The following is a 27,377-nucleotide window of genomic DNA, read 5'->3' as shown; positions in this document are numbered from 1 at the left end:
GCATAAAAGCTGGCAACCTTTGGCACTGTTAAGAATGGTCCCTGAACTTTGGGGAGCCAAAGGGAGGAACTATCCACATCACATCTCAGGTTTATCCGGCTCCTACAACCAGTTGGTAACCACAGGGTACACCACAACTCAAGGTCATCAAGAGAGCCTAGGATGGCAGTTTTGGAGTGAGATAATTCTTATTAATATATTTAGAAAGTAAGTGTCATAATCCACTAACCTATAGGAGAAGGTTATCCATAAATTTGTTAGGATACAGAAACAAGATTTGGGTATAGTAGGTTAGCCTGAATTACATAGATCAGGATCCTATGAATTACCCTGTAAGGGTTGGTTAGTTAGTCTTTTAGGAGAGTTTTAGGGATAGGGTCTCACTCCTCTAAATTCTATGTTCTGGTTCTAAGCTCTATACTCTAACTCCTGAAGCTTTGGTTTCTTGGAGTACTTTACTCTAGAGACTATCAGCTCAGTTAATGCAGTATAGTATAACTACTCAACATTCCTAACCATCGGGGAAGCCAGCACCATCGCATAATCAGGCATGCCAGGAGTGAGGCTGGTCCTTCACCTCCTATTACTGGGCTCCCAAGGAAGAGTGTGAGTATGTTAGGTTAAGGTACTTATAATAGAAATGTTACCAGCAGGAGTTTTGGAATTCTTTTACCGGTTTGCAGTTATAAGTTTCATTGCATTCCTTGTTTTTATGTTAATGGCAATAAAGATTTATCAATTTGGTATTGTCCTCAGTGTATGCATTCTTGCCAAGCACCCCAAGAATCCTCTCCCAATATAGAACTCCGAGTTCTTAAACTCTGTAATCTGAATTGGATAAGAACCTAAAAATCTTCTGGTCAGATGCAATCAGTGGCAAGCCATAAAAATTCACCCATCAAATTCAGGTCAACAACCCGCATGTAATGGTGCTTTTAACTCACGTTGATCAGCCAGTCGGGGGTTTTGGGCTAAAACATAAGCAAGCACAACATGTCAGCTGCTAAAATGACCATTCTGCAGTATGGATGGAGGCTGGCTGCACTCAAGTGTTACTAGTCCTCGAATGCCTTCCCATAATTCCCCCCTTCTCCTTGCCATCTGCCCAGAAAGGACAGACTAGCTCTCCCACAATACACAGAGGGAATTCATAGTGCAATGAGGCTTACTGCTAAGAATCATGAGATGTGCCCCCAGAATTCCTATGGCCACAAATGAGTGAGTGTAGTGTCATTGTGAATGCAGTAACTTCACTGCTGTGTGGGGCCGCAAGGAGGAGTCACCTGACCTGATGGATCAGAATCAGATTTTCTGTGAGATGGTTCAGAAGGAGTTTCAGTGCTAAAAACTGCACATGGAGTACAGAGTCAACTTCCTCTAATGGGTTCACATGATCACCAGGAAGCCTTCTGACCTATGAGTCTATGAGTCTATGAGTCTATGAGACACCCAATCATAACGGGCTTTAATATGAAAGTGGATAATCACAGATGATATGTCAGTAATATTAAGAAAGTTCCTCCTATGTATGTATATGTGTGGGCACATGTTCATATGTGTGAACAAGATTGGTTAGAATAGCCTGACTGCTCTTCATGCTTGTTACTTTCAAATCCCTTTAATTCATTCTATCTCTGCACTCCTTATTCCCTCCTTGTCAGTAGATTTGCTTAAATACGTAAATTTACTTTAAGGTGTTTCCACTCCCTTAATCTACTGTTGCTTTCAGAAATACATATGTTTACTAGAGTGGGGAATTTACTACCCAAAGCTTTGGTGAATATTAGTTCACACTTTGTTTTCATAATTTAGTTTTGATTGAGTTTGCATTTTCTTTGTTGTTTCTGCAAACAAACATTCTAGCAAATGAATTTACTGGCCAGAAAGTTTATGGAGGCCCCGATTCAGCAAAGCACTTAGGCATGTGCTTAGTTGCTTTGCTAAGTCAGGGTGTGAAACAGCAAGATTTAAGCAGATTCAGCAGAGTAGCTACACAAGCATTCACGAGGAAACCTGATTCTCTCTGTTTGTTTGTCCCAATTAAGGCAAAAGAACCACACCATGGGACCTGTGTCCAATTAAAGCAGATTAAATTTTGACTATCAAGTATTCATAACTAAGTGCTCGCAAACAAGCTATAGATCAAGAGTTATTCACCGATATTATTAAGCAAACAATATTGAATACTGCATAAGTGATAGAAAATTACACCCTGCTTGCAGACAGTTCACAGAACGAAACAGAAATTAAATGGTTGGTTGCAAGTTCCCCCTTCCCACAGTGATAGCATTTACAAATTATGAGAATTATAAAATCAATGAAAATAAATGAAACAAAATTGTCCACAGAAATTCCAAGGGCAGGACTTTGGCACAACCCAATAAGAGAAAGATCTTCAGAACCCATGCTAGATTTGGTGGTTCCATCTGTGGTGCTTAGCACAGCAGAAGCAAAGAATGCAGTTTTCCTTCACCAGGTTGCTAAGTAGCGTGTCACACTGGAAGAGCACATTCAGTGCTTCCCATGAAATGTGGCAGTGCCCAGAAGCAATATCACATGAGATGTACAGAGAAAAATTGAACATTATTTGTACATTTCTTCAGTGACTAATCCCTCTGATTATTCATGAATAGTTGGCTGCCAAAATTTGAAATTTTCACTGTGGTTGGTCGGTCATCCAAGTCAACTGGTCAGCTGGTATTATTCCCTGATTGGAGTCCTGATTCAGGAAAGCATTGAGGAAGTGGGAGGCCTTGGGAACTAGGGGTTTTCAGGGGTGCTACAGAACCCCCAGGTTCCTGGCCTGTGCCTCCGGTCCTGGCTGCCAGCCCGTGCTCCTGGCAGGTCACGGAAGGGTCCGGGTCCCGATTGCCCAGCCCCACTCAGCAGAGTTCAGGCTGCCAGCTGCCCACCCCCACGCCCTGGTTGTGCTCATGGTCCCATTTGGTGGAGGGGTCTCTGGTTGGGGGATGCCGGGCATAAGGGACTGCGGTGGTACTGTGGTTCTCAATCTGCGGCCCACAATGATAAATAGATTGAGAACTACTGGGTTAGGTCAACCTAACTATGTCACACTGGGTGTGAGCTTTTTCAGAGCCCTGAGCAACATGGCTTGGTCAGCCTCAGTTTTAGCTGTAGACCAGGCCTGAGAGAGAAAAGAAGAGAGCATCTCAAGAGTGCCTCTATCTATGCCTCATGATGACTGTGAACAACACATTATGGTCATTAGTGTCAAAGGTATGTGATCTACAAGAATCAGTCTGCACCCTTGGGGCCAGATCCATAGCTGGTGTAAACTGGTGCAACTTCACTGAAATTAATGGAGCTATACTGATTTACACTAGCAGAGACAAATCCTCCATTGTTTGGAGCAGTGCTGGTGCAGGTGTGGTAGGGTGAGGCAGAGGTGGCTTTATGTCACCTTTATCTCCCTTTCTCCAAAATCTTGGACCTAACTGGAGGCTGGTTTGAGCTCAGTCCAACAGAACAGCCTTTTGGCCACTCCAGTTGCACCCAGCTGAGGTCCGATTTAAGATTTTGTGTTACTGTGTATTTGTGAGGAGTTGGGTGTGCGCATTGTGTTATTGTACATGCTGGTGGTGTATGGAACTTATTTATAAAGGGTTAGAGTCTGTCACTGAAAGTGATTGCGGAGGTTAAGGGACTTAAAGAAGGATCCTGCACTTAAAGTGAAGCAAGTGCTTAAGTGCTTTGTTGAATCGGGGCCTCCAGGAATAATCTGGCCAGTAACCTCTTTTGCTGGAATGTTTGCAGAAAGCCAACGCAATGGGAATGAAAACATTTTTGGGCATTTCCTTGCTTGTAAGGGATTGTGTAGGTGGATGTTCCCCTGAACATAACTGATTTTTAAATAATGATTTTTCTTTGTGGGATATGTGTGTATTGTACTATTTTATACATATAGTGTGTATGCTATATAACGTAGACCCCAAACCAGTAACACATACAATAAATTGTGTTGAAACTTTTAAAAATATTGGTTTTTTTTGCTGAGTTGGGGCAGGGGCGTTGGGTGAAGAATTTCAGCTCACAAGAGAACTTCTTTGAACAAGTTATGAGCCCCTCTTAAAAAGGGAGTGTTGTCAAATAGTGTGTTCAGCCTCAACGCTGGGAGCTGCTAACCACGTCCACTCTAATAGAGAAAGTTCCCTTTGTTAAGTGTTTGTGTGTGAAGCTCAGCATAGAACAAATAACAGCATTTTAGTTGGGATTAAAGGAAGAAATTGACGCAAAAAGAAAGAGGTGATTTTTAAAAAAAACAGATGACCTCTCCAGGGCTTTGATTTTATATTTCAAACGTTCACTTTATTACATTTTATGGAATAGAGTTTAAATGCCACTATGTACAAGCCTACATTTCATTATTGGAATTTTGTTTATTCACTTGCCATTGTCATTCAGTTCCCATTTTTTTCTCTGGTGCTGCACTTAATACAAGGTATGATTTATGAATATGTGGTTTTGATCCTTCACAATGTACTGTAGCAAAATGGATCAATAAAAAGTTATTAAAGTAAGAAATCCATAAATTTTCACACACTTTGCCCACCTTCTATAACAAACCCTAGTAAGAGATTTAGCTCACTTTAGTCAGTCACATATCAAGCAAACACTCATGCTTGCACAACTCTGATACAAACATGCATGCAGATATGTCCTTTCTCAGGCAGAACTCCAACTGAAGACAGACATTGCAATCAACAGTGGTTTTGCCTGAGTAAGAACTTCTAGATTATGCCTTTAGTGAAGGCATGAAATGAAAGTTGCATATACCAAAAGGAAACAAAATCAGCCATATATAATCTAAGAGGCTTACTTTAAAATCAGGAAATTAAACCATCCTCTCTAGCCTAAAGATACACAATACCAAATGGAATTTGGTTCCCAAATGGTCAGTGCTTTGAAGTGTGTGTGTGGGGGGGGGGGAGGACACACATTTAACTCATTTCTAGAACAAAGCAGTCAGTCATGCTGATTTTGGAGTGAGCAAAATAGAACCAACAAACAGGATTACCTCCCGAGCACTGCTTTGAATTTGACTTTCTGGAGAAGTGTAACAGTGTTGTACACTTAATAAACAACATGCTACTCCATCTCTGCCTTCATCTGCAAAGGCAGCTTTGTCCCTTACCAAGTTGCATGGATAAAGACCATTAAGAATATATTATTGCTGAGGAAGGAGGCATTAATGATGGCATTTCACTGTTAAACAACCCTTTGATCTGCACAGTGCTACTCCTTCCCCATGCTCAGAATATGCTTTACACAGCTTTGGCGACTTGGGATGTTGCTTCTGGAGTTCTGCGGTGTCCAGCGCCCTGATAAATGTCATGTCTCACAATCTCACCTGCTCAGTAAGTCTAGGGGCAAGAGGCAAAAGGCTTAATAACAGAACATGGAACTTGAGAGATGATGCAGTTTTTAATCTATCTGTGTTTGATTAAAGATCCAGTCAGGGCTGTTCGGTGGTTTGTGTGAAATGTGAACTCAATCCAGTTCCTAGCAGGCAGCTGATTGCATTATAAAACCCATCATCTCACTTTATTCCCGTGTCTGAGCAGAAGGGCCAAGGCTGGTGTAGACCACAGAGACTGTACTAGTCCCAGGCCACGTAGACATTCACAGAGTCGCGTCAACTTGGCAGGGCAGCTTGCACAGCTGCTGTTATCTGTAAAGAGGACTGAGCTAGAGGGCTTTCAGTTCTGGCAGCTTGTGCCATCATCTTGAAGCAATGGGAGCTGTCTGAACTTCTCTGCTTCCCTTTTATTGAACCTCTGATCCTACTCCCATCCCTGCCCTTGTTTGATTTGTCACAAGCAATCAGTTGACCCCAGGTTCTTTTTTAGCCCCTCCCCTCTTCTGAGGGAGCAGTCCAAAGTGGTTCTTTGTAGGTAGGCCTTTCAGAGTATGTCTATGCTACACTTCAGCTAGAAGCGTGCCTCCCAGCCTAGGCAGAAAGATTTGCACTAGCTCTGCTCAAGCTAGCACGCTAAAAAAAGCAGTGTGGACATTATGGCATGGACGGTAGCTCAGGCTAGCCACCTGAGTCCAAGTCCCCCAAGCCCTGGGCCACGCTTCAGTGGCCAGCCCAAGCTATCACCTGTGCCACAACATCCACAGCACTATTTTTAGCATGCTAGCTCAAGCAAAGCTAGCAGGAGTCTGTCTCCCAGGGCTGGAAGGCTCACTCCCAGCTGCTCTGTGGACATACCCTCAAGGGCTCTCTCGTCCAATCGAGGTCAAATAGCCAGCAGTCTAAAAACAGGTGCCCTCACACCCAACACAAAGGATTTAGGGAGTTGGTGTTGGGGGGCTGGATCAGCCCTTCCTGTGGTGAGACCTGAGGGAGGGAGCTGAGAAAAAGGCTGTCTCCAAGGACCACTTTGCAGAGTTTCTCTTCAATCAGCCCATTGAGGGCCACACAGGGTGAGCCACAGAACTGAGGAGACCTTGGCAACATGGGTATTAGAGACCCATGCAACCAGGGACACCCAGGCCACAGCTGGCCCCTTTAAGGAGAATCCCTACCACAAACATAGGAAACATAATACAACCCTAGGAAATATTTATTTTTCCAGGTAAATTCCATGGGGCTGAAGGGAGGACAAGCTGTGCTCTTCCTGGCCCTACCCAGTGTGAGACTGACAACTCCCTACCTCCAGCCCAGCTAGGTCCTGCTTCTCCCTCCATGCAGGCCCTGACCCTGCAGAGACCCATCAGTGCGGTCATTGGGGTGGGGATGCTGCCACAGAGCCAGCTGATCCCCTTCTGACACACTGGAACGGTGAAGTCTGGCACTGGAAGATTCCCTCTATACCCCAGATCTTGGGGCATGACTGACCCTCTAATCAGAGATCGATGATTGGGCACGGACAGTATGGAATTAACAGAGACCGCTTTTAAAAAACAACAAAGACAGCCAGAACCAGAGGATTAAAAATATTCAGGTAACTTTAAAAATAAATCACATTCCTTCTCACTTCCTGCCAGGACTAGAAAAGCAAGCACAAAAATATTATCAAAGATGAGCTATTCTCAAGATATGTTGATAATGGCAGAGACTAGGTAGCTCTGGCCATTGTGCACAATGGTCTGATTTATAGAGTTCTCTAGTCCAATTTCCAAACCAAATTGCCTGTAAAATATGCCTGGGTTTTTGAGTGGAATATTCAAGAGGGACCCAGCTCAGTAATAATGGATGGTTAACATTCAGCTTCTGCATATCTGGAGCAATTTTCCTGTACAAAGTTTTAATCTGCAGTTCTGTATTTATTTCACAGTCTTTGGCCATGATGAGATATGTGGATGGAAAATTTATGGGATTAAGAATTTTGCTTCACTTGACCTGAAGTTTCCAGCATATGCACTCTGCAACCACAGGGGCCTGATTCTGTTCTCCAATACACCAGTGTTATTCCAGGGTTATGCCACTGACATCTGTTGATCTACTCAGCATTTACGCCAGCATAACAAAGTGGAATTTGTCCCATTATCATTCCACTATTTAGATTACTGATTTTATTACAAAGAGTCATACAAAGAATTATCTATAGAGTGAGTCATGTGTCACACTGTAGAAAAAGAATGAGACAGGAAGATGCTGAGTTTTTAGGCACTCGAATCCAGGCGTATAGGAGTTCAAGAGGGATCTCAATAAATCTCCAGACACAGAGAAAGTTAGGGGAACTTTTTTTTTAAAAGCAGGACGAGAGAACTCTACTGAGATTAAACACCTGCATGATGTACTGTTTGTGCTCTTGGACTTTTATTCACAAACAGAAACAAGTGACCTATTGCCAACCTCAAGTGGTCAAAATCATGGATTGAGTCCCACAAAAATCATGAGATTGGCTTAAAGATCACGAGATTTTAAACATGTTTTCAAGCTTTTCTCTGCAACTACGAAGGCTAGAAATTGACTAATTTTTAAAATGAAAGATAAGAAATGATTTTCAAAGGGGGTGGAAGCTGGCCTTTAAAACGACCCTTCCCAATCTTGTATGGGCAATATATTTTTCACATGGACCTGGTGTTGTATGAAGAACCCATTTTTGTGCACACGAATGGGATCAGCATTTTCAAACTGCACCATTATGACCCTTCCTGCGTCTGCAAATCCAGTGTGCGTGTGTGTATGCAACTCTGCATTTTTCCATATGATACAACAGACATCAGAAAAACACTTGCCCGGAAGCTGGCACAAACAATATTTGGAGTGCAATGTTAGAAGAATTGTCAGAGGTAACAAAAGTTGCAGCAGGGTTGCTGTGACATTCCCCAGTGTTATCTGGACCAGTTTGCTGCTAGGTCACTCCAATCCTCGACTCTGGGAGCCAACCTTACCCTGCTCTGCCGTGAGAACCCCCACTTCCGAGCTGTTCACGAACAGCCTTTAGCATGTAAGCTGCTCCCAGCTATGCGAATGAGCACTTTTGGCCAGCTGCTGCTTGGATTGTGCAAGCAAATTACACTAACCAATATCTCCTGTCCCAAACACAACCCTAGGAGCCTCCATCTTGTAGTGTCCAGTTATGCCCACTGGACACTGCAAGCGTATATGAGTTCGTCAATTTAACAAAGAAATTGATATGTACCAGGCTTGTTATCCCAAGAGGAGTCTCTGACACGCTTCAGACCAAATACAGTGCATCAGGTAGAATAAACAAACAAATTTATTAACTACAAAAATAGATTTTAAGTGATTATAAGTAAAAGCACAAGAAGTCAGATTTGGTCAAATGAAATAAAAGCAAAATACATTTTAAGCTGATCTTAACATTTCAGTTGTAATGTGGTAGGATTAGCTCAGTGAGTTTTCTGTCCAGTAAGGGGTATCAAGGAATAAAGGTGGGTTGGTCCCACCTGATTTCAAGCTCCTCTGAAGTGTGAGAATGAAGGAGTGTCATTTTCTAAAAATACAGATAGTAAGCCCAGTAAAATACATTGACTAGCATGAAAAACAAAGGAAAAAGTAACTTTGAGTAATGGTCAACATTGCTGGGATTCTGAATTGTGAAATAGCTTATGATGCTGTGCATTTTGTTTCTCAACACAAACCTAATTTTGTCATGGGTTTTCATGGTCAGGTCACAATAGCTGACGTTATCACTGGAAATCTCAGTGCTAGCTAAACTTATTTTCTGCTTATAACTGGTGATGGAGCTATTGAGGATGTTCGTGATGTTGACATCTTCAGCTTCTTTGGTAGGCCCCTAGGAGATGATAGAACGCAATTAATGTTCGGTGATGTGATTTGGATACATATGTAATGCACTGGCTAAGTGTGTCATATCCTTCTCTATTGGCTGCTCTGTACAGAAGATAAGAGACTACACACAGGTCTCAACTAAGGGAGTTATTCCTTTAGCTTAAGTGGTAGAGTCCTATGCTTTAGACCTGAAGACCCATAATGCTAGGGTTGTTACATGCAAAATTTAAACATTCGGTAAGTGCCATCTTATGGATCACAGCAGCATTTCCTGAAGGATGGAGGTACTCCTTAGAGGTCTCTATTCCAAGTACTGAACCAGCCCAATCCTCTTAGCTTATAAAATCAGCTGGGTGCACAGTATAAGGCTGCATGTCAATAGGAAAGAAAAGCCCCTGCAGGCTTCATGTTGCAACATGCAGTTCTCCCCATGGTCATGGCAGTCTTCCCCACTGGTGTAATGCTTTGGCTGGGCACAGTTACTCATCAAATTTTGCCAGCAAGAAAGGTTCTTCTGGCTATTAACATGCATCTAGACAATCCGTGAACATAGTCAGATTTGTTAGGATTCTGGAGCTAGTAGCACTCAAGTGTTGCCAAACACTAGCATCATGGCTATGGGCCAGTGTTGCATGAGACTGTGGGAATTGTATATACCATTGCTTAATGGGTACAGGAACAAGAGAGACTCATGTACCTCTTACTCGTCCCCCAATAGGAATACTATTTCTCTAGTTCACTCTTCACTGGATATGCCATTAACAAGGACCAACTACGGCTGACTCAATATCACCTTGCTCATTAAGGCACCTCTGTATGTACCTTTTGAGGCTCTTTAGCTGCATGTTTCTGTGATGAGCTGTAGTGAGCAATTGCATATTCCAGCAGGGCACCAAAAATGAAACTGAAGCAGATGCCAAGATAAACGTCAATGGCCTTTATGAAGCAGTTGGTTTTAGATAGCGAGGTCCGGGAGCCAATCATCAGAGTTGTCATCGACAGCACAGTTGTTACTCCTGTAAGGCGGAAAAGGACATATTTTCAGGTCCAACGGAAAAGCATTGCACCCGTACTTCAGGAAACAAAAAGCCTGGTTCTCTTACCCATTGGATAGTCCTTTATACCAAGGCCTAGTGGGTATAACACTACCAAATCCAAATCCTCCACTGATTTACAATGGTAAGCACTTCATACCACTTTGTACAGATGGGGGAAGCAGAGAATTCAGCTTCTCCACTCAGGAAATCCAGTGGGAAGAGAAGTTCCTGCCCCATGGATACTGAAGTGCACCAGTGTAAAAGCTCAGCCACTCCGTGCTGCTCTTCTTCCCTTCCCTAGGCTGTTTTCTTACCCTCAGCTAGTGCAAAAAGTCCCTCTCTGGGGGAGGTGCAGAACCTAAGTGATGTCACTTTCTGCAGTATTAACTCAGATGCAGATACCCTGGTAGATGGAGGGCAGCCTGAAACGGACAGCAGGCGCGCCTCAGGTCCTGCATCGCATTGGAGCCCTGGCAATGAAGGGCTGTGGTGGAGGCAGTGTTCCAACAAGAATGTACTTCTCCAGCCTCCTTGCTCCTAATCTGGCTCTCCTCCATGTGCCAAAGCTGAAGTGCAGCAAGGCCCTTTGTATTTGTCATTCTCCATTTCCATGCTCATCTGAGAAAAGCTGGCATTTGACTGTACTGCACACTGCCCAATCACTTGCACATGCCTCAAGCACCCTTCCCCCAGCAGCAGCTCACCAATGCAGGTTCTTGCAGGAACTGAATCCAGGGTGATCCAAAAAGAAACCCAGGACAAGATAACAAGCAGCGTGGAAGGAACATAGGTCTCCAAAATGAAGTACAGGATATTTCTTCGCAGCTCAAAGTGCAGTATCAGTCTCGGGTAGTTGCCTGTTAGGAAAACAAGGACACATGCCACAAAAGCAAGGTTTCCAGAGAGACTTTGATTAGGATTCAAGCATATCATAGGCCAGCTCCTTAGCTGATGTGAACCAGCACAGCTTCACTGAGGTCACTGGAGTGATATCAAGTTACATCAGTAGAGAGACTGACCCATTTTGTCTTTTATTCATGTCATATTTCCTAAACAAACCAATGTACAATGTACGTTAATTAACAATGTATTGTAACCAAGAGATATTTAAAACAAATAGGCAGCTCACTAAGGACTCCCCAACTTATTATTTACAGGCAATATTCCATACTATTACCCTAACAAAGCCTGAAAACAGGTTGATGCCTTCATTTCTTCTCTAACAAGCAGCACAGAGTATTTTTCTCAAGGAAGCATTTTGAAAGGACCTTGTCAGATTAAAATTCTGATCCAGTACCCACTGAAGAAAATGGGAGTCTTTCCATTGAACCCAGTGGGCTATGGATCAGGCCCAGAAATAGCACCCCACTCTGTTAACATCTGTCCCATAATGTCTTTAAGTTCGGTTAACCTGTTACAATACTTCCTACATCAATGTGCGCCTCTTAAGTTTCCTACAGCAAACAGCAAGGGTGGTAGCTGATTGGCCTTGTAGCTTAATAGCAGCCCAGGTGATCTCAGGTTTCTGCTTCGTAGAAGGAAGTGGGAATATCACCACAGAATTGAAGTTCTCAACCATGGAAGGCCAACGGGAAAGCGGGAATGTTTGTGCCATTACAATTGGATGCAACATTGTGTTCTCACTTCAGCTCTCTGCTTTGTACCGTAGAACAGCTGTAGCACATCTGTAATGATTTGGTTAAATACAATATATGATATAGCCACTAATGGTGTCTGTGTGCTGTATAGAGTTCCAGGCAGGATGTGATCTCTAGTAAACAAGGGATACCAAAACTGGAACCAAGCTGTGTGGAAGCTCATCTGTTTGCCTCTATCTGTTTTCTTAAATAAACACCTCTTGTCAGGGCTGTCCTTAGGATTTATGGGACCCTGTGCATTATTATTATTAAATTGGTGCCCCTATGTCTGATGGCAGCCCGGGCTCATAGCCTGGGGGGAGGGATGAGGCAGAAAAGGATATCGAGCTGCCCGGCGAACCTTGCGGTGGCGGAGAGTCACAGATCCCTGCAGAGAGCCCCGTACCCTCTTCCTCATGCAGAATGCGCTGCGCTGGCGCATTCAACTCTCTGAATATGCCTCTGCCTAAGGATACTGCACCACGCACTGGGTGTGCGGGAGCCGACCTGCTCTTACCTGCTGTCATGGGCAGTGGGTGAAGCTGCTGCTTGAGTAGGCTAGCTCCCTAGCCCACCTCTTCTGCCTGTGGCCCCATACTCCACTCTTGCTCTGTCCCAGGCCCCGCCCCACTCTGCCCAGGCCCTGCCCTCTCCCCACTTCTCCTTCCTTTCTTCCTTCCCCGCTCACCCCCTTCCAGCCAAATCCCTGAACCCAAATGAAGCAAATGCCATTTGAAAAAAAAAATTGTCTGCAATTTCTTTCTAAAGAAAATGGAGCATTTTTTCCACTGCATGTCAGATGGTGAAGACTGGACATGCAGAAGGTACCTAATTAAAAGCATTAAACTTGGGAATAAAAAATATCAGTCACAGGTTTTTTGATATACCCTGAAGTTTGTCAGAGATTTATTTGTAAAAAACTTTGTAGTAAGGGCAAGTCAGCTGTCTTGCTGAATACAGCATTAAATATTATGGAAAACACGATGCAGCTCTTCTGTTTTACATTTTATTAATCAGTATTTCTAAGATTATTTTATATTTTAAATGTACTCTTAAGCCTTCATAAAGTAATCATTCCACATCACTACATATTTAACTGAAACAAAGACATTCTTTTAAATTAATCAGTCACAGAGGATTAGTGTGTTCAAAACAATGTTCATTGCTTTTAGAAAAAGAGAACATTAAATTTACTTTGTGTGATGTCCATAACAATAGACATGATTATGAAATTTCACCAACTTTAAAAAATATGTTTCCAAAGATTTTAGGCATAACAAAGGATTTTATGTCTTACTAAGGTACTGATTTTGCTGGAGGTTTCTCTTAAAACTAGTTCATCATATAGTCAGAAGTAAAGAAGAGGAAACTCATTTGTCCAGCTATCCGGAAGGAAGTGGCGTTGTCCCCTTAAGGGCTCTCTTCAACAGATGGGTGAAGGGAGAAAGGGATGGACAGAAAGGACAGGAAGATTTTGGAAGCAAGTTTTTTGTACTATAGTAATTAAAATTAAAATGTATATTTTAGATAAGGGTGGTCTTCTGAAGGATTTATTTAAAAAACTATATGTTTGAAGATCCAAGCATATAAGGCAGGGATTGGCACATGGCCTGTCAGGGAAATCCGCTGGCGGACCGGGACGGTTTGTTTACCTGCAGTGTCCACAGGTTCGGCTGATCGCAGGTCCAACTGGCTGCAGTTCACCGTTCCAGGCCAATAGGGGCTGTAGAAAGCAGCACAGGCCGAGGGATGTGCTGGCTGCCGCTTCCTGCAGCCCCCATTGGCCTGGAGCGGCAAACCGTGGCCAGTGGGAGCTGCGATTGGCCAAACCTGTGAACACTGCAGGTAAACAAACCATCCCAGCCCACCAGCGGATTTCTCTGACGGACCGTGTGCCAAAGGTTGCCGATCCCTATTTTAAGGCTAAAGATGAATACTCAGATTGTACATCTAAAAATCTATGCAAGGATGTTTTAGAGATGTGATTTTATAATCTTCAGCAACACACTAATGAAATATTTTTAAAGTGAATTTTAAACTAAGGTCCTGAAGACTAACATGTTCTGAGTAAATATTACAATAATGCACAACATTTTTTGTCAGTAAATTCAGAAACTGACAGTATATACCTGGGGAGTGGCAAATGCCTGTTAAATGGCTCTTTAACAGTTTCAGTGTTGTGCTAATAGATCTGGCAGGCTGGAAGGCTTTTTCACATTTAAGTTACTAGATCCCCTCCATAGTAAGACTCACCAGGCTGCAGCAGCCAGCTGTGTTGGGAGCCTGCAGGGAGTGTCAGAACACGGATAGGAAGAGACAGAAGGGTGGACACTAAGACCCAGGGGTGCCCTAAATTTTCTGGTGCCTTACGCAGCAGCGTATGCTGCCTATGCTTAAGGACGGCCAGTATCTTGACAAGGCTAGGATGTCCTGGATGTTTAAAACCTTTGATCCTTCCCTGCTAGGCCCCCACCCTGGGTCCTGGTTCATTTTGAAAATCTGGTCACCCTGAGGAAGGTTGCTTCGCTCCTCATATTATCTCTGACACTAGGGAAGGAAGTTTAAACCAGCTGGTAATGAGAAATACATTCCCATTGCATCAGGACAGAAGTAACCTTTGGAAACTAATACTCAACAAGTTAGTTTTGATCCCAGTTACTTTAAGTGTTTCCTAGAATGCTTAATGCAATATTCATAGTGTGCAGATGCAGAAAGCACAATCTAGGTTTTTCTGATGTAATAAAAATGTCAAGTGGATTTCAGGCACGTGTGAAATCCATATTTTCCATGACTTGAATGGGAATAATGATATATACCTCCCTTTGTAAAGTACCTTGAGATCTACCATTGAAAAGTGTAATACAAGAGCTAGGTATTATTGTTAATATTTTTATTTAACACCTAAGGAACATATCACCTATTCCTATAGAAGCAATTTTACTGCCTTGTTTCCAGTGGGACTAGGAACTGTTAATGATCTCACTACTCATGTCCTCTTGGCTTGCAAGACATCACTGCATAGAATGGAAAGAGAAAAATTATACACGCTTGCGAGACACACATGCTCTTCCTTCAGTCCCACCTCCCAGCTTTACCTGTTTCCTGCTGCGATCTCGTGACCAGAGTGTAATAACGTTCCAAAGTGTACTGCGAGAGACGCAGTTTTTCCAGGCCATGGACTGAATCGTTTCCCCTAAACCAAGTGAACACTATGTCGTTTCCATCATATCCCCCTACAGACAACATAAAGCACCATATTACTGTAATGAACAAACTAGTCCATGTGTGGCATACTGCCCTCTACTGGAGAGAATCAGAAATACTCAGCTATGGAGCCACAAGCAACGAGATTACTAGGTGGCTACAGATTTTGTTTTATAGGTATAATTACTTTACAAGGTTGGTGAAAGTGGCTGCTCTTATATTAGCCATATTTTTATTCTGCTGGATCAAATTTAAATTGAAATTAGGCTGTATGGGCTTTATTCTTCAGTGCCTGTTGCAGTCAGTTACCCCTGCTCATGTGGGTGTAAGTCTCTGCCAGTGTTGTAAATGAGTGGCGAATTCTGATCTGCATCCACGTTGCCCAGCAGCAGATAACAACGTGCAAGGCAGTGGAGAGTCAGCTCCTATTTCATATCATCTGCATACAGAATTTTATTTTATTTTTTAAATATTCTAACATTTTTTAAAAGGCGGAAATCCCACTCAGCTCTAATTTAATTGCAAGTGGTGATCTTGGTCAATAACAACAATCCCCATGCATAATTACATCAGCCATATGGGATGAAAATGATGAAAGAAGTACAATCATCATCTCCAATCCTTCGCCCTCTTCTAGAATCAATTCTGTAAACTGTTACAAATTCTCATGACTGGAAGCAGAAGAGTCAGAAATCTTATGAGTATGTGTGGCTTTCCTAACCAAACAGCCCACCCATTTACGCACACTTCAAAGATGCTTTGGACAAGCATCTAAACATCTGAGACCTTATCAGCCCTGAACTGGACTATTCAAATATTGTGAGGCTCATTTATCAGGGCTGCCATTGATTTTGAAATAGAAGTCCCCACTGAAAACAATGGGCCCAGACCGGATCTTCAGCTCTGTAAGTCAGCATAGTTCCATTGGCTTCTGCAAAGCTACCTCAAACTACTCCAGCTGAGGATCTGGCTCTGGAAGTTTAAGAGACAGCATAACATGACCCCAAATTAACGTGAGTGATCTTTTTGATAACATGACATTCCTACTCACTCACCGAATAGCCATCCAGCTCAAAAAAGTCATATTAATTTAGTGAATAAGCCCATTAATCTCATTAGTTTGATTATTTTAATTAAATGTCTGTGTGAAAAATTACTAGTGACACTGGTTGGCCAATAGTCACCAGTTCACACCTTGTAGAAAAACTACCATGCTTCCTATTGTATTGTTTATCTAATTGTGTTTTCTATTAAACACAAATTACTGGAACATGCCTCTGACGTATTCATAAATTCCATGCACAGGTTCTGAATCCCTGTGTGCAAACCCTAACCATGTAACTTTTCAAAGTTTCTGGACAGTTTTGTAATAATAGCAATTGCAGTTACTTAGGGAAACTTTTTAATAAATGACAGGTTGTTAATTTATCAAGCATATATTTAAATAGCATTAATTCCAGGCATTTATCCTAATGAAATCTCCAGCTGGCAATATGCATGTAATTTCACTGGAATTAGACAGCAACTGAGCATGACGTAACACCCAATTACTTAAAAAAAAAAAAAAAGTCTGAAACCAGCTACACTTTAAAAGAAGAGGCCAATCATTATTATTTCAGGTGCTATTCTTTGTAATAAAGTTAATCATGGTAAACTAATAGGATTTTAATGTGAAAATAATATGCGCTTCCATAGGAGCTCCATTCTAGAAGCTGGCAAGTCAAACCTGGTTTTTAAATAATGAGATTTCAGGCATTTATTTTTTGTGGCTTGAAACAGGAGATTGGCTCCTGCTTTGCTCTGGGGATTCTCAAGGATGGAGCTAAGAAAAGCTCCATCTTCACTGATGAACTATTGTGTGATGAGGAGAGTGTCTCACTTCACCTGGAGCACTGGGCAGCGACCTTCCTGCACAGCTGAATTTAAGAAGCAGACAGGGAGGAAGGAGGAGATGAGTTCTCTGGGTGCTCAGTTTGAGGCAGGGAATTGGGAGCCCTGTGTGGGTGGCCCAGCTTAAGAATGCCTGAAAATGGAGATTTCATTAGAGGCTAGGTGGGAGCTTCCCTCCCTTTTGTCCCAGCAGGAGGTGAAGAATTTCTTTCTTTTCATTGAGATTTTGAGTGCGCCACATCTGAGCAGACTCTTTCTCCGGGGAGCCGCAGTGTCTGGATATGCAGACTGCTGAGAACGAAGCCTGCCTACAGATGGGTGGAATGGTGGGGGAGTCAGCTGACCTCTGCTCAGCATCCGGAGCAGAGATCCCCTCTCCTGAAAGCCACAGTGTATTGGTGCAAGTCCCATGGTTCTTTCTCTCTGGCGACTACTGTTGGGTTATCTATGCATTGTCTGATGTCAATAAATGGTCAGCATTGCAATATCCAAGCCTTCGAGTTTAAGTAACCAAGAGCATTTTTCTCACTGACTTTCACTGCTCCTGCAAGTGCTCTGCAGCCAAGAGTCCCAGAGAGGACCACTGTGGGGTTCTGTGCACAAAGGCCTTGCAGGAGCGGGTTTCCATTCTCACCAACATTTATGTTACTGTAACAAAGGGCGTAGATGGGAAAGCTTTCATTGTGCCTTCCTGTGCTAGGACCTGCTCTAGCTTGAGCTCACTAATTTCACAGGCAATACACATTTCCTGAATTCAGCTCTTCCCCCGGTAAAAAACATTCTCTGCCTTGAATGTAGGTGATTTAGCACAGGTGAAAGCTGCTGGACTGAGGACTCTCGAGACTAGCATGCACCGTTCATTCCCAGGGAATCAGTGAAAGCAACAGTTCAAACCATACCATCGAAGGCACTGGTTAATTGCAGATTTGGTACCTTTTTTTGTATAATATGGATATGTGTCCATTAGCACCCAGAGTGAGATTATCACCAACTCATTGCATTTGCTTGTTTCATCAGTAACTGACAGACCTATTCAGAGGGGAAGCCATCAGTCCCGCAATGAAACCTGTATAGCCAAATTCTTCCTTAGCCACAATCCAGGTATTCTACTTAGTCTCTAATTTTCATGAGTGGGCATGTCTGACTTATGCAAGTTTACTGTCCAATGCATGCGTTCAAGACAGAGATTTCTGCATACACAAACATGAACTGCATGTGTGAATGAGGTGCAAAATGGATGATAACTGAGGGCACTCTTTTGAAAATTTGGGTCCTATTATCCACCTATTGTACCAAAAGCTAGGCCTAATGAAAGAGTGTGCTCAAAAGGAGGTGATTTTAGAGAAAGACAGTATAATTTACTTCTATGTGAAAGACTGAAATATCGGCTGACTGTTTGGGGGAAGGCAGTGTTTATTACCATTCTGACATCTATAAAGTGCACATGGGGACCATGAGGACAGGAACCTTATAAACTCTAGAATAACAATAATTTATATTTGAAGAATTAAGTTGAACTGTTTTCTTCTTGAAAAGTTTCTGTATTTGCAGAAATAAAGGCACATTTTCAGAGGCTGTTCTGGCTAAAACCAAATATTTGAATGGACACCTGTCATAAACAGATAGCTAAGGGTTAATGTCTCTTTCACCTGAAGCACCTGACCAGAGGACCAATCAGGAAACCAGATTTTTTCAACTCTGGGTGGAGGGAATTTAGTGTCTGAGGTCTTTGTTTTCTGCCTGCCTGTTTTCTCTGAGCTTTGGAGAAGTAGTTTCTATTTTCTAGTCTTCTGTTTCTAAGTGTAAGGACAACGAGATCAGATAGTAAGTTATATGGTTTCTTTTCTTTGGTATTTGCATGAATATAAGTGCTGGAGTGCTTTGATTTGTATTCTTTTTGAATAAGGCTGTTTATTCAATATTCCTTTAAGCAATTAACCCTGTGTTGTATCATCTTAATACAGAGAGACATTTGGATGTATTTTTCTTTCTTTTTATATAAAGCTTTCTTTTAAGACCTGTTGGAGTTTTTCTTTACTTCAGGGAAATTGAGTCTGTACTCACCAGGGAATTGGTGGGAGGAAGGAATCGGGGAGATCTGTGTGTTGGATTGCTAGCCTGATTTTGCATTTCCTCTGGGGGAATAGGAAAGTACTTTTTGTTTCCAGGATTGGGAACAGAGAGGGGGAGTCTCTCTGTGTAGTTTCACAGAGCTTGTGTCTGTGTATCTCTTCAGGAGCACCTGGAGGGGGGAAGGGAAAAAGGATTATTTCCCTTTGTTGTGAGACTCAAGGAATTTGGGTCTTGGGGTCCCAGAGAAGGTTTTTCAGGGGGACCAGAGTGCCCCAAAACACTCTAATTTTTTGGGTGGTGGCAGCAGGTACCAGGTCCAGGCTGGTGGCTAAGCTTGGAGGTTTTCATGCTAACCCCCATATTTTGGATGCTAAGGTCCAAATCTGGGAATAAGGTTATTACATGGTGGCAGCGGTGGGATATAGACAGAATCCAGAAGCCAGTAGGAATATTATATTTTTCTTTTCTCTGCTAAGGGCTTTTTAGCAGAGAGAAACAGTTGGTTTTAAAAGGGAACCAGAGAGAATTTTTTTTTCTGCTCTCTCTGGCAGTTTGTGGCTTGCATGTTAAGCGAGAAGCCATTAAGAGACTGTTGAGGGTCTTTTGTCATGCAATAGCCCTCCCATTAGGAGGCAAGTACCAGCACTTATATGCATGCAAATAAAGTGGTTTTTCTGGTTTCCCTTCATTGAACATTAGCTAGAGAGAGAAAAGGAAAAAAGCACTGTTGCTAGGCAGACTCCAGGAGGGAACAGAGCCTGCAGTTCAGAAGATAAACACCGGAGGGCACCCCAACACAAGAAAACAGGAACCATGACTTCTAAGGCAAAAATTGAGGCCGAAGAACAAATCAAAGAAGCTGAACACAGGCGACAACTGGAAATAAAACAAAAAGAGATGGAGATGAAAGAAAGAGAAGAACAGATCAAAGAGGCAGCCTACCAAAGAGAACAGGCAGCCAAAGAGGCAGCCAAGGAGGCAGCACACAAAAGAAAACTAGAAGAAGAAGAGGTGGCCTACCGAAGGAAACAAGCAGAAGAAGAGTTGGCCCACAGAAGGAAGCAAGAAGAAGAAGAGGCGGCCCACCACCGAGAAATGGAAAAACAACAAAAAGAGAATGAAGAGAAGGAAAAACAGAGAAAACATGAACTGGAGTTGGCAAAAGCTGGGCTGCCTGTGCCAGCCAACCCTAACAACCCGGCGCCAAATATTGCTCCACAGCACAGGAAATTTCCCACCTACAAGGCAGGTGATGACACCGAGGCCTTCTTGGAAAATTTTGAAAGAGCCTGTCTTGGGTACAACATCCCCGAAGACCAGTACATGGTAGAATTGAGGTCACAGCTCAGTGGACCTTTAGCAGAGGTGGCAGCTGAAATGCCTAAGCTGCAAATGAATGACTATAAACTTTTTCAAACCAAGGCCAGATACCGAATGGGGATAACCCCAGATCATGCCCGTCAGCGCTTCAGAACCCAAAAGTGGAAACCCGAGGTGTCATTTCCCAAACACGCCTACTACATTGCAAAAAACTATGAGGCCTGGATAACAGGAAACAACATTCAAACCTTGGAAGAACTGAACCTCCTCATACAAATGGAGCAGTTCTTGGATGGTGTTCCTGAAGACATCACACGGTACATACAAGATGGAAACCCCAAAGATATCGCTGAGGCGGGGGAGATTGGAGCCAAATGGATGGAACTGGCAGAAAGCAAGAAAGCTACTGTCAAGGGGAACGATTACCCCAGGGGGCACACAGACCATAAACCCTACAACCGAGGACAGCCAAAGACCCCACATACCACCCAAGTAAAGCCACAGATACCCTACCCTTCAATCTCACCAGTCTCCAGTAACTCACCTTGGCCCAGTGACCCATCAGATGGAAGATGCTTTAAGTGTAATGAACTGGGACATATCAAGGCCAACTGTCCAAAGAACACCATGCGAGTGCAATTCATTACACCACCATCACACCAAAGATCCCCAGGCCCGGATGCCTCTCAAATACCCTTGGAGCGAAGGGAAAATTTGAGAGTGGGCGGAAAGAAGGTTACTGCGTGGAGAGACACGGGGGCACAAGTGTCAGCTATCCACCAATCCTTCGTTGACCCCAAATTTATCAACCCAAAGGCCAAAGTTACAATTTACCCCTTCATGTCACAAGCTGTAGACTTGCCTACAGCTCAACTGCCTGTCCAGTACAAAGGCTGGTCAGGAATGTGGACTTTTGCAGTCTATGACAATTATCCTATCCCCATGCTACTGGGGGAAGACTTGGCCAACCAGGTGAGGCGGGCCAAGAGAGTGGGAATGGTTACACGTAGCCAAACCAGGCAAGCTTCCAGACCCATTCCTGTTCCTGAACCGTCCACAGAGGCCCCGTCTGTGTTACCAGAGACCCAGACAGAGGTAGTGGACCCGGATTCCATGCCTACCACTGAAACAGCCATAGCATCTCCAGTCCCAGGCCCGGAACTGGAACAGCAACCAGCACCAGCAATTGCAACCCCATCTTCAAACTCAACGCCAGTGGGCGCCAGCGAGCCAGAACTGGCAGAAGCAACAGACAGCCATACCCAAAAGGCTCAGCCAGAGCCTGAAATACCCTCAGGTGCACCAGCGGAGAGCGGTTCACCAGCAACGGAAACAACCCCATCACCTACATCGCTTCCAGAGGGACCAAGCCCAAGTCCACAGTCTGAGGAAGAACTGGTGACCCCAGCCTCAAGGGAACAGTTCCAGACTGAGCAGGAAGCAGATGACAGCCTTCAGAAAGCGTGGGCGGCGGCACGGAGCACCCCACCGCCTCTCAGCTCTTCTAATCGATCCCGGTTTGTTATAGATCAAGGACTTTTATACAATGAAATTCTTTCTGGTGGACACCGGGAAGAATGGCAGCCGCAAAAACAGTTGGTGGTTCCAACTAAGTACCGGGGGAAGCTCTTAAGCTTAGCCCATGATCATCCCAGTGGCCATGCTGGGGTGAACAGAACCAAGGACCGGTTGGGGAAGTCCTTCCACTGGGAGGGGATGGGCAAGGATGTTGCCAAGTATGTCCGGTCTTGTGAGGTATGCCAAAGAGTGGGTAAGCCTCAAGACCAGGTCAAGGCCCCTCTCCAGCCACTCCCCATAATTGAGGTCCCATTTCAGCGAGTAGCTGTGGATATTCTGGGCCCTTTCCCAAAAAAGACGCCCAGAGGAAAGCAGTACGTACTGACTTTAGTGGACTTTGCTACCCGATGGCCAGAAGCAGTCGCTCTAGGCAACACCAGGGCTAACACTGTGTGCCTGGCCCTAACAGACATCTTTGCCAGGGTAGGTTGGCCCTCTGACATCCTTACAGATTCAGGGTCTAATTTCCTGGCAGGGACCATGGAAAAACTGTGGGAAACTCATGGGGTGAATCACTTGGTTGCCACCCCATACCACCATCAAACCAATGGCCTGGTGGAAAGGTTCAATGGAACTTTGGGGGCCATGATACGAAAATTCATCAACGAATTCTCCAATAATTGGGACCTAGTGTTGCAGCAGTTGCTGTTTGCCTACAGGGCTGTACCACATCCCAGTTTAGGGTTTTCACCATTTGAACTTGTGTATGGTCACGAGGTTAAGGGGCCATTACAGTTGGTGAAGCAGCAATGGGAGGGGTTTACGCCTTCTCCAGGAACTAACATTCTGGACTTTGTAAGCAACCTACAAAGCACCCTCCGACACTCTTTAGCCCTTGCTAAAGAGAACCTAAAGGATGCTCAAGAAGAGCAAAAGGCCTGGTATGACAGACATGCCAGAGATCGGTCCTTCAAGGTAGGAGACCAGGTTATGGTCTTGAAGGCGCAACAGGCCCATAAGATGGAAGCATCATGGGAAGGGCCATTCACGGTCCAAGAGCGCCTGGGAGCTGTAAACTACCTCATAGCATTTCCCAATTCCTCACTAAAGCCTAAAGTGTACCATGTTAATTCTCTCAAGCCTTTCTATTCCAGAGACTTACAGGTTTGTCAGTTTACAGTCCAGGGAGATGATGCTGAGTGGCCTGACGGTGTCTACTACGACGGGAAAAAAGACGGTGGCGTGGAAGAGGTGAACCTCTCAACCACCCTGGAACGTCTGCAGCGGCAACAAATCAAGGAGCTGTGCACTAGCTTCGCCCCATTGTTCTCAGCCACCCCAGGACGGACTGAACGGGCATACCACTCCATTGATACAGGTAATGCTCACCCAATCAGAACCCCACCCTACCGAGTGTCTCCTCATGCCCAAGCTGCTATAGAACGGGAGATCCAAAACATGCTACAGATGGGTATAATCCGCTCATCTACCAGTGCATGGGCATCTCCAGTGGTTCTGGTACCCAAACCAGATGGGGAAATACGCTTTTGCGTGGACTACCGTAAGCTAAATGCTGTAACTCGTCCGGACAACTATCCAATGCCACGTACCGATGAGCTATTGGAGAAGTTGGGACGTGCCCAGTTCATCTCTACAATAGACTTAACCAAGGGGTACTGGCAAGTACCGCTAGATGAACCTGCCAAGGAGAGGTCAGCATTCGTCACCCATGCGGGGGTGTATGAATTCAATGTCCTTCCTTTCGGCCTTCGAAATGCACCCGCCACCTTCCAGAGGCTGGTAGATGGTCTACTAGCTGGACTGGGAGAATTTGCAGTTGCCTACCTCGATGATGTGGCCATTTTTTCAGACTCCTGGCCCGAACACCTACTACACCTGGAAAAGGTCTTTGAGCGCATCAGGCAGGCAGGACTAACTGTTAAGGCCAAAAAGTGTCAAATAGGCCAAAACAGAGTGACTTACCTGGGGCACCAGGTGGGTCGAGGAACCATAAACCCCCTACAGGCCAAGGTGGATGCTATCCAAAAGTGGCCTGTCCCACGGTCCAAGAAGCAGGTCCAATCCTTCTTAGGCTTGGCCGGATACTACAGGCGATTTGTACCACACTACAGCCAAATCGCTGCCCCACTGACCGACCTGACCAAAAAGACCCAGCCAAATGCAGTTAAGTGGACTGATGAGTGTCAAAAGGCCTTTACCCAGCTTAAGGCGATGCTCATGTCTGACCCTGTGCTCAGGGCCCCGGATTTTGACAAGCCATTCCTAGTAACCACCGATGCATCTGAGCGTGGTATAGGAGCAGTGCTCATGCAGGAAGCAACAGATCACAACTTCCATCCTGTCGTGTTTCTCAGCAAGAAACTGTCTGAGAGGGAAAGTCACTGGTCAGTCAGTGAAAAGGAATGCTATGCCATTGTGTACGCCCTGGAAAAGCTACGCCCATATGTTTGGGGACGGCGGTTCCAACTACAAACTGACCATGCTGCACTAAAGTGGCTTCATACTGCCAAGGGGAACAACAAGAAACTTCTTCGTTGGAGTTTAGCTCTCCAAGATTTTGATTTTGAAATTCAACACATCACAGGAGCTTCTAACAAAGTAGCTGATGCACTCTCCCGTGAGAGTTTCCCAGAATTCAGTAGTTAAAAAGTGTTCTTAAAATGTAGAAGTCTGTTAGTTATATACTTAGGAGTATATGTAAAGGTGCATGTGTTGTAGTAATCTGTTTATTTTAAAGTTCTAGAAGGAAATCGCCGCCAGTGAGCTTCCCCACTGTCTGCAATTTGGGGGGCGTGTCATAAACAGATAGCTAAGGGTTAATGTCTCTTTCACCTGAAGCACCTGACCAGAGGACCAATCAGGAAACCAGATTTTTTCAACTCTGGGTGGAGGGAATTTAGTGTCTGAGGTCTTTGTTTTCTGCCTGCCTGTTTTCTCTGAGCTTTGGAGAAGTAGTTTCTATTTTCTAGTCTTCTGTTTCTAAGTGTAAGGACAACGAGATCAGATAGTAAGTTATATGGTTTCTTTTCTTTGGTATTTGCATGAATATAAGTGCTGGAGTGCTTTGATTTGTATTCTTTTTGAATAAGGCTGTTTATTCAATATTCCTTTAAGCAATTAACCCTGTGTTGTATCATCTTAATACAGAGAGACATTTGGATGTATTTTTCTTTCTTTTTATATAAAGCTTTCTTTTAAGACCTGTTGGAGTTTTTCTTTACTTCAGGGAAATTGAGTCTGTACTCACCAGGGAATTGGTGGGAGGAAGGAATCGGGGAGATCTGTGTGTTGGATTGCTAGCCTGATTTTGCATTTCCTCTGGGGGAATAGGAAAGTACTTTTTGTTTCCAGGATTGGGAACAGAGAGGGGGAGTCTCTCTGTGTAGTTTCACAGAGCTTGTGTCTGTGTATCTCTTCAGGAGCACCTGGAGGGGGGAAGGGAAAAAGGATTATTTCCCTTTGTTGTGAGACTCAAGGAATTTGGGTCTTGGGGTCCCAGGGAAGGTTTTTCAGGGGGACCAGAGTGCCCCAAAACACTCTAATTTTTTGGGTGGTGGCAGCAGGTACCAGGTCCAGGCTGGTGGCTAAGCTTGGAGGTTTTCATGCTGGTTATTACAACACCTACATACGAATAAACAGATTCAAAATAGGCCAGACAAATATTCTCAGGCATCTGTAGAATGCTATACTTACAGCTTTCCAGCTGCAGTTTACACATCTGTGTGTCCATGGGATATTTTGACAGGTCCATGTTACATGCAACAGTAGTAGTGATTCTACATGGGGAGAGAGAGAGTTCAGAAGCTGTGCAATAAAAACATACCGCAGGATGTCTCTATTTTTCATAGCAAACTACAGACCCCAAAGATTCTGATCAGGCTTTTGGATAGTTCTGACTTTTGAAATCAATGCACTAATAACACCAGAGAAGTTGCATCCTAAGGTATAAATTCTGAGCTTAGTTATACCAGTGTAGTCTAAGTCAGCGGAGACAGACTGACTCAGGATTAACACTGGTGTAAGAGAGAGCACAGTTTGGCTCTGTGAGCATGGGACATTAATGGGGAAATGACACAAGTGGCTTTAACTGAATATTAATGTGATACCTAAAGATCACCATTGGCTGTTATTGGTTAAGCTAGCAGCAAGCCAAGACGTCCAGTTTTCTGCTAAAGTTTGTTCATTTTGTTACCTCTGCCTCTCATATTCTTTCAGCCCATTCTGTTTTATCCACCTGCCATCTTTTGTCTGTCACTGAAATTGTAATCTCTCTTGCCAGGGACAGTCTTCTGTGTTACTGCTCTGGACAGGAGGAGATGGGGGTGAGGGGGAGGACGGGACATGACAGTGATCCTTGACTGGAGTTCCTAGGGACTAATGCATAGAAATAATACAAGATAACAACTGCACTGACTGGGAGGAATGTGCAACTGCAGTGAAGGCAATTAAATTACGCTGAGATCCAGAAAATAATGTCAAAACCAGGAGCCTGTTGACTCCATAGCTCTTGTTAACCATGATGGCCACACCAGCCTACACACATTCTGATCCTGTGTGGTTTTAATAATTTGCTCTTCACCACCAGTAAGTGACTTACCTTAATGCATACAAGACAGTGCCATTGGAGAATAATCTTATAAGACGATTCCCCACAGTAACGTCATGCAGGAAAGACCGTTTAGACTCCACAATATATGTGTCTGGCACCCAGAGCAATTCCACTAGACGAGCATCCAAAGTGAAGCTCTTGTTGCCATGAAAAACCAGGCGGGGGTCCATCCAGCGCTGCCGCAGGTATATTGTAGCAGTGTAGTCCTGCAGGAGAAAGGCAGGCCTGAGAAGACACGCAGCAAGAATGTTTATGAGGCATTGGTGTCCACCTCCTATGTCCAAAACATACTAAGGAGGCTGACGCATAGTCTTCAAAAACTGTGTGTGTGTGTGTGTTTGTTTCACCCTCCTTTGCTACAACATCTGGCTGTCTTTCCTGAAGGATACAGCCATAGCATTAAATGTAGGGCATGTAACACACCAAACTCAGCTTAAAACACACAGGACAAAGCTGGTAGACTTGAATTCTAAACTTAGTTCCTCTGTTTGCTTGAGGTTTTTCAGGTATTCATACCCAATGAACAATCATAATCATAATAACAGGTTTCAGAGTAGCAGCCGTGTTAGTCTGTATCCGCAAAAAGAACAGGAGTACTTGTAGCACTTTAGAGACTAACAAATTTATTTGAGCATAAGCTTTCATGGGCTACAGCTCACTTCTTCGGATGCATAGAATGGAACATACAGACAGAAGATATTTACACATACAGAGAACATGAAAAGGTGGAAGTACGCATACCAACTGTAAGAGTCCAATCAATTGAGATGATCTATCATCAGCAGGAGAGAAAAAACCTTTGAAGTGATAATTGAGGTGACCCATAGAAGGTGTGAGGA

General features: G+C 43.9%; 1 protein-coding gene across 1 annotated transcript in view; it reads right to left on the bottom strand.

Moving 5' to 3' along the window:
* Positions 1 to 8,930: 8,930 nt before the first annotated feature.
* The window catches only part of GABRP (gamma-aminobutyric acid type A receptor subunit pi), an 84,632-nt gene continuing 66,185 nt past the window's right edge, over positions 8,931 to 27,377 (bottom strand). Inside the window, exons 7-12 of the mRNA XM_050962234.1 lie at positions 26,527 to 26,744; positions 25,623 to 25,705; positions 14,999 to 15,136; positions 10,971 to 11,123; positions 10,052 to 10,245; positions 8,931 to 9,233 (exon numbers count right to left, since the gene is read on the bottom strand). Of these exons, the coding sequence (XP_050818191.1) occupies positions 8,931 to 9,233; positions 10,052 to 10,245; positions 10,971 to 11,123; positions 14,999 to 15,136; positions 25,623 to 25,705; positions 26,527 to 26,744 (1,089 nt within the window). The remainder of the gene's footprint in view (positions 9,234 to 10,051; positions 10,246 to 10,970; positions 11,124 to 14,998; positions 15,137 to 25,622; positions 25,706 to 26,526; positions 26,745 to 27,377) is intronic.

This window comes from Gopherus flavomarginatus, chromosome 7, assembly GCF_025201925.1.
Source record: "Gopherus flavomarginatus isolate rGopFla2 chromosome 7, rGopFla2.mat.asm, whole genome shotgun sequence".
Lineage (NCBI taxonomy): Eukaryota > Metazoa > Chordata > Testudines > Testudinidae > Gopherus > Gopherus flavomarginatus.
The sequence above is the reverse complement of the archived record's forward strand: the minus strand, read 5'-3'. Positions and strand labels throughout refer to the sequence as shown.